The sequence below is a fragment of the Mesoplodon mirus genome (assembly GCF_964341445.2).
Source record: "Mesoplodon mirus genome assembly, chromosome: 5".
NCBI lineage: Eukaryota > Metazoa > Chordata > Mammalia > Artiodactyla > Ziphiidae > Mesoplodon > Mesoplodon mirus.
This window is the reverse complement of record NC_138980.1, coordinates 41,236,198-41,251,236: the sequence shown is the minus strand read 5'-3', so window position 1 is coordinate 41,251,236 and position 15,039 is coordinate 41,236,198. Positions and strand designations below refer to the sequence as shown.

General features: G+C 49.6%; 1 protein-coding gene across 1 annotated transcript; it reads right to left on the bottom strand.

Annotated features, from left to right (window-relative positions):
* Window positions 1-229: 229 nt before the first annotated feature.
* ASF1B (anti-silencing function 1B histone chaperone) lies at window positions 230-10,209 on the bottom strand. Its single transcript, XM_082622898.1, has 4 exons — window positions 9,801-10,209; window positions 4,449-4,564; window positions 2,067-2,243; window positions 230-1,458 (listed from the first exon to the last, which is right to left on the bottom strand). Exons 1-4 carry the CDS (start codon window positions 9,907-9,909, stop codon window positions 1,252-1,254), a joined length of 609 nt encoding a protein of 202 aa, XP_082479024.1. The 5' UTR covers window positions 9,910-10,209; the 3' UTR covers window positions 230-1,251.
* Between the last annotated feature and the right edge of the window lie 4,830 nt (window positions 10,210-15,039).

The window sequence follows — 15,039 nt, the reverse complement described above, 5'->3', positions numbered from 1 at the left end:
CACTGGTTATGCTCTATCTACAGAACAGCTGGGTTGCTTAAGTTCTGACAAAGAAAAACCCCTCCCTGGACCTCAGTCTGGAATACAACTATAACAAGCAAGACTAGAGTAAGAAGCTGAGCAAGCGGACAAGGAGCAGTCAACCTACTGGCTGGGGAAGGAGGCTGCCCAGTCATGAGGAGAGATGGACAAAACTGCCTCAGTCTACCCAAGACAAAAGCAGAAACAGTCTAGATGAAGTGCTTTTTATTTTTAGACCAACCAAACATATTTAATATAAAAACCCTTTAATAGACAAACTGCCATCACAACAGCATCCATGTAGCGACGAGGGGATGCGGGCAAGGGTGGGGAGCGTGGTGGAGGGGGGAAGGTTTTCAGGGTCCCTCCTGCTTCTCTTGTCTGCACTGTGGCCTCTGAGAGCATGAGGTCTTAGCAGAGGGCAGATCAAGGCAGCCAGAAGCAGAGGGGCCCTGATACCGATATCGAGACAGACCACAAAAGGCCCCTCCAACATACCATCTTCCCACAAGGGCAGCCTCCAGGGAAAGCCAGATCCAGCCGGGAGGCAGCAGGAGGGTGGCTGCGACTGAGAGGAGCATCAACCATCTTTTCTCAGCATCCTGCTGATCACCCTTTTGGGAACAGAGTTTTCCAGAGGGCTACTGGATTGAAAAGACCTAAAAATCATCCTAGGAGAAGGACAGAAATTGTGTCCGAGTCCACATTCTACCGAGGCTCCTGGCCTGTGACTCCAGAAAGCTGGGTGGGTCTGCTCAGATGTTTGGGAAGGAAAATGAACGACAGAGCCTTTGGCCCAACGGGGCTGAAGCCTTGCCAGGCATAGATCAAGAAATCCTCAAGGCAGGCCAGGGAGGTCTGTGGGAAGAGCTTTGGGTCAACGGTACTATTGGAGTGTGATGGCACAGTGGCCCGCAGGCGGAGTTTATAATGTGTGTGGAAGCGAGAAAGGACACAAGAGAGAAAGAATTAAGAACTGAAGTACCTGCTTCTTTCAGGCCTGGGCAGTAGAGGTGAGATGATCCTCTGGGCCAGGGCTGGCAGAGAGAGACCTGAAGCCCCTTCCTTCCTTGGTGCCAAGTTTGACTGGCCTGGATATAGTTGATGGCCCCAAAGTCCTCCACGTGGCCTCCCTGAGACTCTCTGGTAGGCCCGGCTGCCCCCTCCAGATGTGCCAGGAGACTGGCCCGCAGTCCCAGCTGGGCCCAGGTAGGGCCTAGAGTCCCACAGTTAGATGCAGTCCATGGAGTTCTCAGGGAGGAGCCCAGGGATGCAGCCAGGGAGACCTAAGCCCTTGATGGGAGTGCAGCTGAGGGGGAAGCCGCAGCCCAGGGCTGGGTCGTGGTTCTCTATGGCCTCCAGCCTGTCTGTGTTGTTGTCCCAGTTGATGTGGAAGCGGGTCACCCGGGGGTTTGAGGCCAAGATGTTCCGCTGGAGCTGGGGCAGGAAAAGGAACGTGAACCCTCATTAGCATGCCCTCGCATTACTCCCACACAGCAGGGCGCTCTGAGATCCCGCCCCAAAAGCCCAGGAAGAGCAGACCTTGTTTATTCCATCCCCACCGACAATATGTGTAGAACTCCAGGGAGTGCCTGTGCACCGTGATTTAGGGCCAGGGCCTATCTAATCTTGATTCTGCAAGGCAAAATTCTGAGAAACAAAGACCTTTCTCTTTCCTGTTCTAGCCCGGAGCTGCAAGAGCGGAGCACTACTTGAAAACCTTAAGAAGTGACCTTGGCTCCCAATTCCAACGACTCAACTACCCCCAGGTGCAAAGGAGCCAGCCTGGGCTTCCCTGGTGGCGCAGTGGTTGAGAGTCCACCTGCCGATTCAAGGGACACAGGTTCGTGCCCTGGTCCGCGAAGATCCCACATGTCGCAGAGCGGCTGGACCCGTGAGCCATGGCCGCTGAGCCTGCGCGTCCTGAGCCTGTGCTCCGCAACGGGAGAGGCCACAACAGTGAGGCCCACGTACCGCAAAAAAAAAAAAAAAAATGAAAAAGGAGCCAGACTGTCTGAAGCAGGAAGCATGGAGAAAGGACCCACCTGAGAGAAGTCTGGCTTTAGGGGCGGGTTCTCCCGCAGCTCAGGGTTAGGGTACTCATTGTTGACGTAGTAGCCCACTCGGATGAACTCCTGTCCGTGGTAGGTGCAGGTGATGAGGACCACAGTCACACCCACGGCGTCAGTCTCAGGGATGAGGGATGGGTTGGGGGCATCGGCCTACGGGAAACACAGGCTGGGCCTTAGCACTGATTGCCAGTCACACCTTGACAGGTAATACGATTTTCAAGCAACGTATGTTTACTGAACCAAAAGTATGGGTCTCTGCTCTCAGGGGTTTTCAATCCAGTGGTGAAGACAGAATCAATCGCACAAATGCCTGTAAAGTGCCGAATGTGACAGGTGCCATCAAGGAGAAGTATATGGTGTTGAGGAGGAGTGTAGTAGGCAAGGGGGAGAGCGGTATAAAATGAGGCTGAACTGGTGAGCAGGTAGGTACCCGTCAGTTAAGGGCTTGGGAAAGATCGAGAATGTTTAGCAGGAGATAAGTGTGGCATCACTCCTGCCGTCTGAAAAGACGACCCTGGAGGCCAGTGGAGCTGTGATAGGAAGAGGGCTAAGCGGGAGCAGGGAGACTAGGCAGGAGGCTACAGAGGTCATCCTGCAGAGAGGACAGTGGCTTAGATCAGGCAGTAGAGAAGGGGAGAGAGTGGACAGATGTGGGGTGTATCGTTAAGGACAGGATCAGCTGTATGACTGGTGCAAAATGAGACCAACACAAATGAAAACACGAGGGACTTCCCTGGTGGTTAAGAATCCGCCTGCCAATGCAGGGGACACAGGTTTGAGCCCTGGTCCAGGAAAACCCCACGTGCTGCGGAGCAACTAAGCCCGTGCGCCACAACTACTGAGCCTGTGCTCCGCAACGAGAGAAGCCACCGCAATGAGAAGCCCACGCGCCGCAACGAAGAGTAGCCCCCGCTCGCCGCAACTAGAGAAAGCCTGCACGCAGTAACAAAGACCCAACACAGGCAAAAAAAAAAAAAAAAAAAAAAAGCAACAAACAAATGAAAACACAAGGCCTCATGTTCAAAAATTAGTAAGTTTCAGCCAGTGACAGCAGAACATCATACCAAGAGTGGGGCCCAGTGTGACTGCATGGGTCGCATGCCTAGGAAGCCGGTCCTGGCTGTGGGGTAGGTTAGGTGGATTGGATATGGGTGGGTGCGGGCTTAGGTGATGGGATGAGGTTGCTTAGATTGGGGCCGGAATAGCCAAGATCAGGTAAGTGAATGGATTTGAGCAGAGGCTCTCCAACTTTAGTGTGCCTAAGAAGCACATGAAACCTGCATTTCTGACAACAACCCCTGTGATGCTGGGTTAGAGAGCTATTTAGCAGCTACAGTGGATCCTCATTATTCATGCATCCTGTATTTGCCAATTCGACTACTTGCTACAATGTATTTGTAACCCCCAAATCAATATTCAGGGGCTTTCACGGTCATTTAAGGACATGCACAGAGCAGGGGTGGAATTTGAGTAGCTCAGTGTGCATGTTCCCAGCTGAGGTAGAACCAGGCAGTCTCAGACTGTAAACACGTGTCTTTTTTCCGGTCTCAGGGCCACGGTTTCTGCATCTTTGTTGGTCATTTTGCTGTTTAAAAGGGCCCCAGGGCTTCCCTGGTGGTGCGGTGGTTGGGAGTCCGCCTGCCGATGCAGGGGACACGGGTTCGTGCCCCGGTCCGGGAAGATCCCACATGCCGCAGAGCGGCTGGACCCGTGAGCCATGGCCGCTGAGCCTGCGTGTCCGGAGCCTGTGCTCCGCAACGGGAGAGGCCACAACAGTGAGAGGCCCGCGTACCGCAAAAAAAAAAAAAAAGGGGGGGGGCCCCAAAGCGTAGTGCTGAGTGCTGCCCTGTTTCTAAAAGCAAAAAGGGATGTACCTCATAGAGAAAACGTGTTAGATAAGCTTTGTTCAGGCATGAGTTATAGTGATGTGGGCCATGCGGTCAATGTGAATAAATCAACAATACAAAATAAGTTGTCTTTAAACAGAAAAACATAAAACAAGATTATGTATTGACTGGTTGATAAAAATGTGACTCGCAGGAAAATAACACTATATTTCCTCTAGGGGCAATGATTTAGCATTCACTAACTCACTAATTCAGTGTCTGCAGCAACTTTACAGAACATAACTCCCATGAGTAATGAGAATCCACTGTAAATCAGTGGCTCATGGTAACAGTTATGACACAGAGGTGGAGGAGAGGGAGGTGTCTGAAGTACCTTTGAGAGGTCAGACAGTGCTTGAGAGCAGAGCCAGGATTTGAACCTGAACTTTGACCAATGAACCATTCTGTGTGCTTTTGGGTAGAAGAGGATGTTTCTAGGTGTCAAGGCCTAAGGCCTAGTCTTTCTTACCTGAAAGATGAACATGTGTCTCCCTGCTGGGACAGGGCCGACCAGCACTGAGTCTAGGATTTGATCGAACTCCTCACTCTCGGCTGAGCCAACGTAAATGATCTTCCACTCCAGGTCTGCAAGGATACAGGGTGTTAAGAACTGAAACAGCTTGACAGCAAGAAGGCTGGGAAAGGGCCTTCTCATGTTAGTTTTGGATAGGTCCTTAATATATTGATAGATTTTTATTCTCAAGGACACCTGACACCCACTGGGCACTAAGTGCCAGGCACTGCGGTCCCAATCACTGGGGCAGGCGCGAAGCTCTATTTCCGGTGGGGAAATTTCTCCTGTGGGCCTAGCTTTGCCAGGCGACCTTGACTCAGCACCTCCGGGTAAACTTGGGCCTCTCAGAGCCTGAGGGTGAACCGTATGGCAGAGGTTGAATTAAGAGCCACGTGACAGAGGCATGGAGGCGTGCTGAGGAGGGAACAGCAGGGAGTTGGGCCATTTGAGGGCCCTGCCCACTGGGTGGCGGGATAGGAAGCAGCATCCTCTTTCACACACAGGGACCAGTGCCACCAAACTGAGTAGATCCCTCGACAACTGGGGCAGGGCAGCAGATTGCAATGCAGTAGGACAGCCAGCCGGCAGGAGGGGAAGATAAGGTCGCTGGGGGAGCCAGCCAGTCCCCAGGTCCTCCAGATCCAGCACCAAGTCATGCCTGCTCACGGACATCAGGACAACAGCGACTCAGTCAACAAATATGGCATCATACGGCCATCCTCTGAACCCCAATTTTCTTGCATCCCATCCAGTAGGGGACTCACATTCCTGGGTATGTTCCGGCAAGATAAAAGGGAAAGTGCTCAATGAGACCCTGCCCGTCAATCACAGGAAATTCCCAGTGACTGCGGCCTCTTGCAGGAGGTCCAAGTGTATCAGGGGCAAGGTCATGCTACTACACGGAAACCTGGCAGGAGACCTGAAACTTATTTTAGGTTCTTTGAAATTACACAACCTATGGCTCCAGCAGCCGGGGGAAGTTTCACAAGCTGTGATTTTCACAGGAAGCAAACTGTCTTAGAAGCTTCCCTGTTCCTTGGTCTCGTGTCCCACAGGAGCACCCAACTTTGGAAGCACAGCAATGCCGGGCCATGACTATGGAGGTTTGTCAACCTGGGCTCCATGCCCTTTCTCGATACACTGGCCTCCTGTCCTTTTGCAACTGACACCCAGGCCTTCTACTCAGGGACCCTAACAGATCTGTAGGAGGTGGTGGCCATTGGGCTCACTGGGGTTCAGTCAAACTCCAGTCTCTTATTATTTGCAGGGAGGAGTTAAGTTTACTGATTTATTTTTGTTACCTGTAGTGACACAACCAGAAATAACGTTTTTGGATGAAAAGAAAACAAGCTAGCTCTGTTCTCACCTTTCTAACATAGCTCTATCATTTGATATCTTTCCTTCTGGCCTTTTCCCCCATCACCAGGGGAGTCACACATGTGTGTATTAACTAATGTGCTGCAGGGGGAGACAGAAAGGAGATTTTAATAGAGCAGGCCGGGGTGTATGCCATGGGCTCTCAGCGTTCAATACTGTCGGCAAGGGAGTTCCCTGGTGTCCTAGTGGTTAGGATTCTGGGCTTTCACTGCTGTGGCCCGGGTTCAAACCCTGGTTGGGGAACTGAGATGCCACAAGCTGCATGGTGCAGCCAAAAAAAAAATACCGTCAGCAAAACCTAAACAAAGATTTTGTTTACCAAGAAAGCATGCTGGCTGACCAGAAGAGAGAAATGCAGGTGGACAAGCAAATGGATCACAATGGATCACGATGGCTCCCTCCACACAGGCCAGAAAGAAACCAGAGAATTAACCAAGGACTGCAGAGAAATACTCACTCACTCAAGGGTTAGAGGAGCTGATAAGATCACCTATGGAAGATAGAAGATGACTGAAATGAGGATCTACAAATCGGAATTGCCTGAAACCTGCTCAAGTGTCTTAAGGAGAAGCATACTGAAGTGACTTCATTTTTGAATGAGATATGGGGCGTCAATCACCAACACAGCACAAACTCACTCTTACTGAATATGGGACACGGTCACACACATGTAGCATTGTGTGCCTAACCTTCTGAGTAATTTCAAGGGTAAAATGACTACATTACTTTTTTTTTTTTTCTTCTTGGCCATGCCATGTGCTTGTGGGATTAGTTCCCTGACCAGAGATTGAACCCGGGCCCCCTGCAGTGGAAGTGCAGAGTCCTAACCACTGGACTGCCAGGGAATTCCTTATATTACATTTTGTCTTTAAGCCTTAACTTTATAATCTAACCACTGCACAAGATGCCACTCTACTATGTATGAAAACAAAACCCAAACCAATGATATGATGAAAGACATGTTTAAAAAAATATATCGTAGTTGAACTAGTTGGAGAATCTGTTTCCTGCCTTAAAAACGACGACAGGACTTCCCTGGTGGCGCAGTGGTTAAGAATCTTTCTGCCAATGCAGGGGATGCAGGTTCGAGACCTGGTCCGGGAAGACCCCACATGCTGTGGAGCAACTAAGCCTGTGCGCCACAACTACTGAGCCTGCGCTCTAGAGCCTGCGAGCCACAACTACTGAAGCCTGTGCGCCTAGAGCCCGTGCTCTGCAACAAGAGAAGCCACCGCAGTGAGAAGCCCGTGCACCACAACAAAGAGTAGCCCCTGTTCGCAGCAACTAGAGAAAGCCCGGGCACAGCAATGAAGACCCAAGGCAGCGAAAAATAAATAAATAAATAAATAAATTTATAAAAACAACAACTTATCTAGTAGGGCTTTTTCTGTTTATCACTTTCCCTTTGTTCGTAATCATACAGATGAACCTTGGCCTGACCTCAGGGTGTTAGGTGTGGCAGATCTCCTGCCATCTGGCTCCAAGACTTATTCAAGTAGTACCTGTTGCATTTCTCAACTAAACAAGGGAAAAACACACCCAATGTATTGAATGTAGACCCATGCCTTGGAAGCATCTATTTCCAGATGCTGAGGAGAAAAGAGAGCAAAAGAACCCTTGAGAAATGGGTCAGACTGGGGATTGGGTGTTCAGCTCTTCAGTTGCCAGTGTCTGAAGTCACCAGGTAACAAGACTGAGATTCCTCCAGAATCTGAGAGACTTCTAGAGCCAGGCCCATTGCATCTGTCTGGGAGGCAGGAAACAAATTCTCTCTGCTCTGTGGGAAGAGGCAGAAAGGAAGTTGGCAGGTTAGAGTGAAGGACAGCTCAACAGGTACAACCAAAGAGTCTAGATTTCTAGGCCAGAGTTGGCTTTCCAACTGGAATTTCTCTGAGCAAAAGCTTTATTGTCCAGGTATAAATAATAATAGCACCTCCCTTTTCCTCCTCTGAGTCCTGTTTATGCTCCACTTCTAAAATAAGATGCCTTCTTTCCCAGGTTATAGCAAAGATAAAGAACCCTGGACACAGAACTCAGAGACAAAACCTAGGGTTAATAATTCTACAAACCGGCTGTGTGACCTTGGAGAAGTCATTCCATTTCTTTCTATTAAAAAATAATAACCTGCAGGTTGACTTTAGCCTTTCCTGCTCTGATTCTATAAACAGATTAGTAAAGTAACAGAGCAGGAGCTTTGTAGGAATGAAAGTACTAGACAGATAATGACCATGCAACCATTTTTAAATGCAAGGAGCACAAACAGGCTGATTGAAACCTGATCTCCTGCCATCTGGGAACTGTGAATCCCTTAACCTATTAGCTCCTTACATCTCCTCCTGGCTTTAAAATTAAATCTTATTCCACAGGGTCATTCTACACTTTATTTATTTATTTACACCCTGCCTTGTTCCAGAAAGGATTTAACTGGGCTTATTCTACAGTTAGTCACAAGTAGACCCCTTAATTTAAAAAGGAGAGAAACTGGGGAGAGACTGGTCCAATGGCCCAGCCCAAGCACACAAACATTAAAACTGTTATCAACCCCAGGCTAGTCCACGGGCCGATATGCAGGCAAACCACCCACCTACCACTGAGAGGTGCTGCTTAGCACACCCTGGCCTCACAGATCTCCACCTCCTCAGCCGCTGCCTCTTCTCTTCTTTTAACCACCAAGTGGAGAAGAGATCTAATGGAGTACTTCCTCCTGAAAGCGGTGCCAAGACTAGCTGAAATGACCTCAGATTTTTCGATTTTTATAGACCTTTACTTGAAAGGTCTTTTACTCTTTGTGGCTCCCGTCTTCTCATCTGTGAGATGAGAGCCATGTCCACCTTTGTTACACAGATGAGTAAGTACATCTGTGAAAGCACCTTGGAAAAGATGCACAAAATGTTGTGACCTCCCAGATGATTGTTTGAAGCCACATACCTTCACGGCTCAGCCTGGAACACCCACCCCCCCCAGACTAGGTCAGACCATCAAAAATGTTGGGGGCATGGCTGCAGTAGGTCAGCAGGAGTCTGGCAGGCAAACAGAAGGAACCAGCTAATGCTTGCCTGGCCATGCCACCCCTCAGATTTGAGTATGTTCATTGAAGCCCACAGTCAGAGAGGCGGAAGGAACAGGAGCTGGGGAGATCAGGTTATCCTCAAAGACTGGAGCCAGAAGCCAGGCCATGCCTCCCCAGGTGGAGTAGAGGGTTGGGGCCAGACTAAGGAGGGAAGCCAGGTTCTAGGGTATGTGGTTTGGGGTAGAGAACAAGCAGAAGTAGCTGGGGTTGGGGTTAAGTATCAGCAGGTAGGGGAGGAGATTATGGGGAGACAAATGGGGAGATGGGGACGAGTGAGGTCTTGCCACAGGGGGAGAGGATCTTCACAGGGAAAATGGGGGAGGGGGCTGAGGTTTCCATATGGGAAATTGGGAGGGGGCTGGGGTTTCCGCTGGGGAAATTCGAGGGGCCTGGAGGTTAGGATCGCCACAGGAAAAGAGTGAGGTGGGAGTGTCTCACCACAGGGGACAGGGGATTGGTGGGGAGGACTGGGTGGCTGCAGTGGCAGTCTACCCGTACAGAAACAGAAGGTGGGGCGTTTTTTGCTACAGGCAAGACGGGGTGGCTGAGTGTCTCTGCAGGTTAAAGAACGGAGGCTGAGAAGGTCTCTACATAGAACACAGGTGCCCAGGAGGAGCGCCACAGGAGAAAGAGGGGAATGATGAGGTCTCCACAGGGGAGAACGGGAGTAACCGTGGGGGTGGGGGTGGGGGTGGGGTAGTCTCTAAGGGCAGGTTGGCGCTGGGAGGGGGTTTGGTTCACGGGAGATCTCGGTTGGGGGAGGGGGGGTGTGTTTCACAGGGTTGGCCTCGGGGTTGTCTCCAAGGGGAGGTCGGGGTTGGCCCAGGGGAGAGGGGGTCTCCACACGGGCCCAGCCTCACCGTCTGCCAGGGCCTCATTGCACTCGAAGCTGATCTCGAACCGGAAGGGGCTGTGGAAAGGGCTCGGATTCTCCAGCACCGCCACGTTCAACACCGACACCTTAGCCATCACCTCGTCGGATCGCAGCCGAGGCCAGAGCTGGGGCCGAGCCCGCGTCTGGGTCCTATCGGGTCAGCGGAGTAGCGTTGCCCAAAGCCGCTCCCGCTCCCTCCGACCGCGATCTAAAGTGCGTATCTCCTCCGCGCGCCTCCTTCAAATAGCAGGTCCCACCCTCCGGCTAATCACAGTCAACGCTCCACGACTGCGCGAGCTCCCCCTCAGCCAATCCTGGGGCGTCGGTCTGCGCGCGCCGAGACTCCCGGGACCAATCCGTGGAGCTCCCTCTCCGGGATGCGGGAGGGAGGCGGAACCGTCTCTTAGCTTCTTTGGGTGTCCGCGGAGAACCAATCCCCAGAGTCTCCGACTCGGAAGTCTAGGGAGGGGTGGGCGGGGTCATGGCGCAGGGCTCCTCTTGGCCAATCCTGAGGGTCCCCGCACCAGCGAGGTCAGCGCTTAGCCCCGCCCTTCCGGGAGACGCATCCAGCTGGGGACAGCGCAGCCAACCTCCGAGCGGTGGCGCGCGGCGCTCGCTTAAGAGGGAAAGAAGGGCGGTGCTTTACCTGCGGTGATTGGCAGGCAGGAGTGGGGAGGGAATAAAGCAAATTCTATGAGAAGTGATTGGCTGAGATGGCTGCGGGAGGCGGGAGGAGAGAAGAATCGGCCGGGGATTCGTGGGAGTGGAGCGGAAGTCGGCTGCTAGCGCGGCGGAGCCGCGTGTGAAGAGGAAGGAGGAGCGTTTGTACCTTTGGCGTGTGTCAGCTGGTGAGCGTTGCTGGAAGTTTCTCGAAGGGGGCTCCTGGCTCCTCAGGCCCAGCGGCCTGGGAGAACGTTGTGAACGTTTAACTCACCCTTGAGGGGAGACGGTTGGGGCCGGTACGCGGCGCGCTGAGTCCCGGGACCGGGAGTCGGGCCTGGTTCGAATCCAGTTCTTACACCCTCGAGAGCATCTGGGGAGGTTTCATGTGGACAACGCTGTAAGTGGGAGTTCGAGTCTGGCCTTTGCTACTCACTACCCGAGGCCACGTTTCCCAGCCCAGTGAACGGGGTCGTGAAAATTGACTGTCCTGACTTATGATTACATAATACATCTAGAAACTTCTCTCCACGCTTCCAGGCGTAGGCTGGACCACCGTGGCCCCCAGTCTGGAAGACTCGAGGGACCTCCGCACTCACTCACTGTGCTTCCACCAGCGGCAACATACCTAATTTTACACTTTTCTGTAGTAACCACGTTAAAAAAAAGTTTTAAAAAGTTAAATTAATTTTAATATACTAAAATTAATATAGCTACAATATCATTTCAACATGTGATCTGTATAATAAAATACAACTGAGGTATCTTACATTTTGTTACTTAGTACTAAGGCTTTGAAATCCTGTGTGTTTTACACATTATACCACATCTGTGCTCCGGATGCAGCATTTTCACCGGAAATAGTTTAGGTTTCATAAAATTTACAGTTGAAATGTAGATTCACATGCCCAAGCTGTTCCCAGCATACTTAAAAGTTTCCCATGAGCTCAGTCTTCTGTCGGTGTTAAATTGAAATGTTAATTGATGAGAGTTAAGCCACGGGAATGTTCTGTTTCACAGCGGCACTAGCCACATTCAGGAGCTCGTGATCCCCTGTGGCTTCTGTATTGGACAGTGCAGATCTGAAACAAATTGGATCAGTCACCCCCCCCACTTAAAATGTGAGTGGTTTTCTATTGTTCTCAGTATGAGAATATTGTCTTCAAGACTCTACATGCTTTGTTTACTAGCCACCCAGCCCCCAACTTCAGTCCAGCCAAACTGACCCTCTTTTAATTTCGTAAAAATCTGACATGGCAGCCCCACCTCTTCTTCCAGCTCTTGCCATGACTGGTGCCTTCTTGTTATTCAGGTCTCTGATGTCCTCTCCTGGGAGATGTCCTCTCCTGGGAGAAACCTTTCCAAGGGTCTACTGGACAGTGTTCAGACTCAGCCTGAACAGTACTGTTTCAAGCCACTAGCATTTTTTTTTTTTTTTTTTTTACTTACTAGATTACAGGTTTATTATAGAAGGATCTAACTCAGGAAGAACTAGATGAAAGAGGTGTAGAGGGCAAGGTATGGGGAAAGGGTGTGTGTGTGTGGAACTTCCACGCTCTCTGAACTTCCATGCTCTTTGAGTGTGCTCTCTCTCCCCATTCTCCACGTGTTCACCAACCCAGAAGCTCTCTGAACCCTGTCCTTTTGGGTTGTTACGGGGGCTCCATTAGGCATGATTAATTAAATCACTGACCCCTGGTGATTGAGCTCAATCTCCAGCCCTTCACCCCTCCCAGAGGTGGGGGTGGGTTGAGCAAGCCACTAGCATTTCTTATCCAGCTTCTTCTGTGGCCTCGTGATGCTAGGCATTATTTTTATTATTATTTTATGTATCTCTATCTCACATTAAGTAAAAAAAAAAATTTTTTTTTTAATCGAAAGGATTTTTTTTCACCCATTGAAACGATTTGGCTGCAAGAAAATTCACATTACAATCGGTTATGATTTCTTGGCAGTCACTGGGCATCCTTGAGAATTTTTGTGACTTGAGAAAATCTAATTTTCAAATTATTTCCAAATGTAATTCGATTGTTTATGAATACAAAATTTGATGAATGAAGTTGTTATGATATGTTTTCTAGACATTTAATTAAACATTTATTCATTACAACTTCATAGTTTTCTTTTTGCATTGTGGAACTTTTTTTCCTGTATCCCCAGCCCCAACCTTTTCATAGCCTCTGAAAAGCTCATCAGCCGTAAGCATTATGTCTGTGGTACTAATGAAGAAAATGGCTCTGTCTATAATGCCTTCTCCCTACAGCTGGCTGAATAATCTTCCGTTGTAAACCAGATCATGTCATTACCGTGCTTAAAACCTTCAAAGGCTTATCATACTTAGAATGAAACTTAGGATCTTTACTTTGGCTTAGGAGGCCCTGCACACTGGCTTCAGCTGACCTCTCAAGCCTCAGCTACCAGTCTCCCTCTTGTGACCACTCTCAAGCCCTGCTGGCTTCATTTCCCGTCTTTTAACACACCAAACGTATTCCTGCTGCAGGGTTTTGCACTTGCTGTTCCCTCTGCCTGGAATGTGCTTCCTTCAGATAATTGCGTGGCTGTCTCATTCTCATCATTTATGGTTCACCTCAGATGTCTCCCAAAGAAGCCTTCTTGGACCACCCTAGTTAAAGTAGACCGTCATTAATTACAAAAGCCTGCTTTATTTATTATCTTAGGAGCACTTACCAGAATCTGTAGATATGTTGATTTTGTGGGGTTTTTTTGGCCGCACGGCTTGCGGGATCTCAATTCCGCTACCAGGGATTGGACCTGGGCCACAGCAGTGGAAGCGCCGGATGCTAACCACTAGACCACGAGGGAACTCCCTAATTGTGCTTTTTATCTTTCATCATCCCTCAGTAGACTGAAAGCTGGCTGAGGACAGAGATCTCACCTGTCTCACGCTGAACTCTCAGTGTATTGCCAGAGCTTAGCATAGGAAGTCTTCAATAAATTTTTTTTAAAAGTGTAAATCCAGGGCTTCCCTGTTGGCGCAGTGGTTGAGGGTCCGCCTGCCGATGCAGGGGACACGGGTTCATGCCCCGGTCCGGGAAGATCCCACGTGCCGCAGAGCGGCTGGGCCCGTGAGCCATGGCCGTTGGGCCTGCGCATCCAGAGCCTGTGCTCCGCGGCAGGAGAGGCCGCAGTGGTGAGGGGCCCGCGTACCGCAAAAAAAAAAAAAAAAAAAAAAAAAAAAGTGTAAATCCATATAAAGGACTTAGCATAGTACCTGGAATGTGAAGAGTACTCCATAAACACCATAAACATGAACTGTTAGTAGCGCATAGTAATTAGGAGATAAGTCATCATTTTTCTTATGTAGTGTTTCAGGTGCACTCACACTCAAAAACAAGCATAAGAAATGCTATGACAAATATGTTTTTACCCATCACCCAGCTTAAGAAGTAAAACATTAGCGATGCAATTGAAAGGTCTTTTATACCCGTGCCTCAAACCCGTTCCTCTCCCCTTGTTTTCAGATGTAACTGCAATCCTGGTTTTGGTGTTTATTTTTCAGTGCACGTTTGTGTATCTTTAATATGTGCCTTTAAACTATGTATAGTATTGTATGTCATGTTCTACAACTTGATACAAAAGAGTCAACTATAGCAGGCCTGAGACTGCTCTCCTTAGAAAGGCCTGTTTGCAAGGTTGCCCCTTGGCTGGTGTCTAGGAACTTGGATTTCAGGAGGGTTCACACCATTCCCTAAATAATACAAGGGGCTCATGGTGCCTAAACTGTACAAACAATGTGATTTTTGTCGAACACCTGCTTTTCTTCTGGAGTCTGGAAGTTTGGTACTTGAGCAGCTGCCCCCCCCCACCCTAATACCCTGGGCACTGTATCTCTAAGGAGCTTTCCTGGTGGACAACATTTCACACGTGTTGTCACAGCTCTGCTATAGGAACTACGCACGTCCTTTGTAACTCCACTGGGAGAGGACTCTTGGAAGCTTGTGCCTGGTTTCCTCCAGACTTCGCCCCATGCACCTTTTCCCTTGGCTGATTTTGCTTTGTATCCTTTCACTGTAAGAAATCATACCCTGGGAAATTCCCTGGTGGGCCAGTGGTTAGGTCTCTGAGCTTCCACTTCAGGGGGCACAGGTTCAATCCCTGGTCGGGGAACTAAAATCCCACATGCCACATGGTGTGGCCAAAAAAACCCCACAAAAGCAAAAAACCAAACCAAACCAAACCAAAACAACAACAACAAAAAAAAAAGAAATCATACCCTGAGTAGGCTATATGCTAAATCCTGTGAATACTCCTAGTGAGTCAGGGATGATCTTGGGGACCCCCAACACAGTATCATACCACATATATCCCGATAGGGCTGGAACTAGGATGAGGAAAGCAAGGGCACGACATTTAAGGAGACATACCCTCCAAGTCACACAAGTGCCAACCTATACCTGCATGACTCTGAGGGTGAGTGCCTCCTAAAATTTTCATTCTAGACACCTAACTTGCTTCACTCTGGTCCCAGCCCTACCTTCATTTAAAAAAAAAAATAATTAATTGTGGCTGCCTTGGGTCTTCATTGCTGCACGCAGGCTTTTTCT

What these genes read in the sequence shown, in the direction of transcription:
- ASF1B (XM_082622898.1), bottom strand. Translation starts at nt 9,909, where the DNA reads ATGGCTAAGGTGTCGGTGTTGAACGTGGCGGTGCTGGAGAATCCGAGC. An exon ending in CAATGAGGCCCTGGCAGACG is followed by an intron (nt 4,565 to 9,800) that starts GTGAGGCTGGGC and finishes GTATCCTTGCAG; the next exon opens with ACCTGGAGTGGAAGATCATT. An exon ending in GACACATGTTCATCTTTCAG is followed by an intron (nt 2,244 to 4,448) that starts GTAAGAAAGACT and finishes TGTTTCCCGTAG; the next exon opens with GCCGATGCCCCCAACCCATC.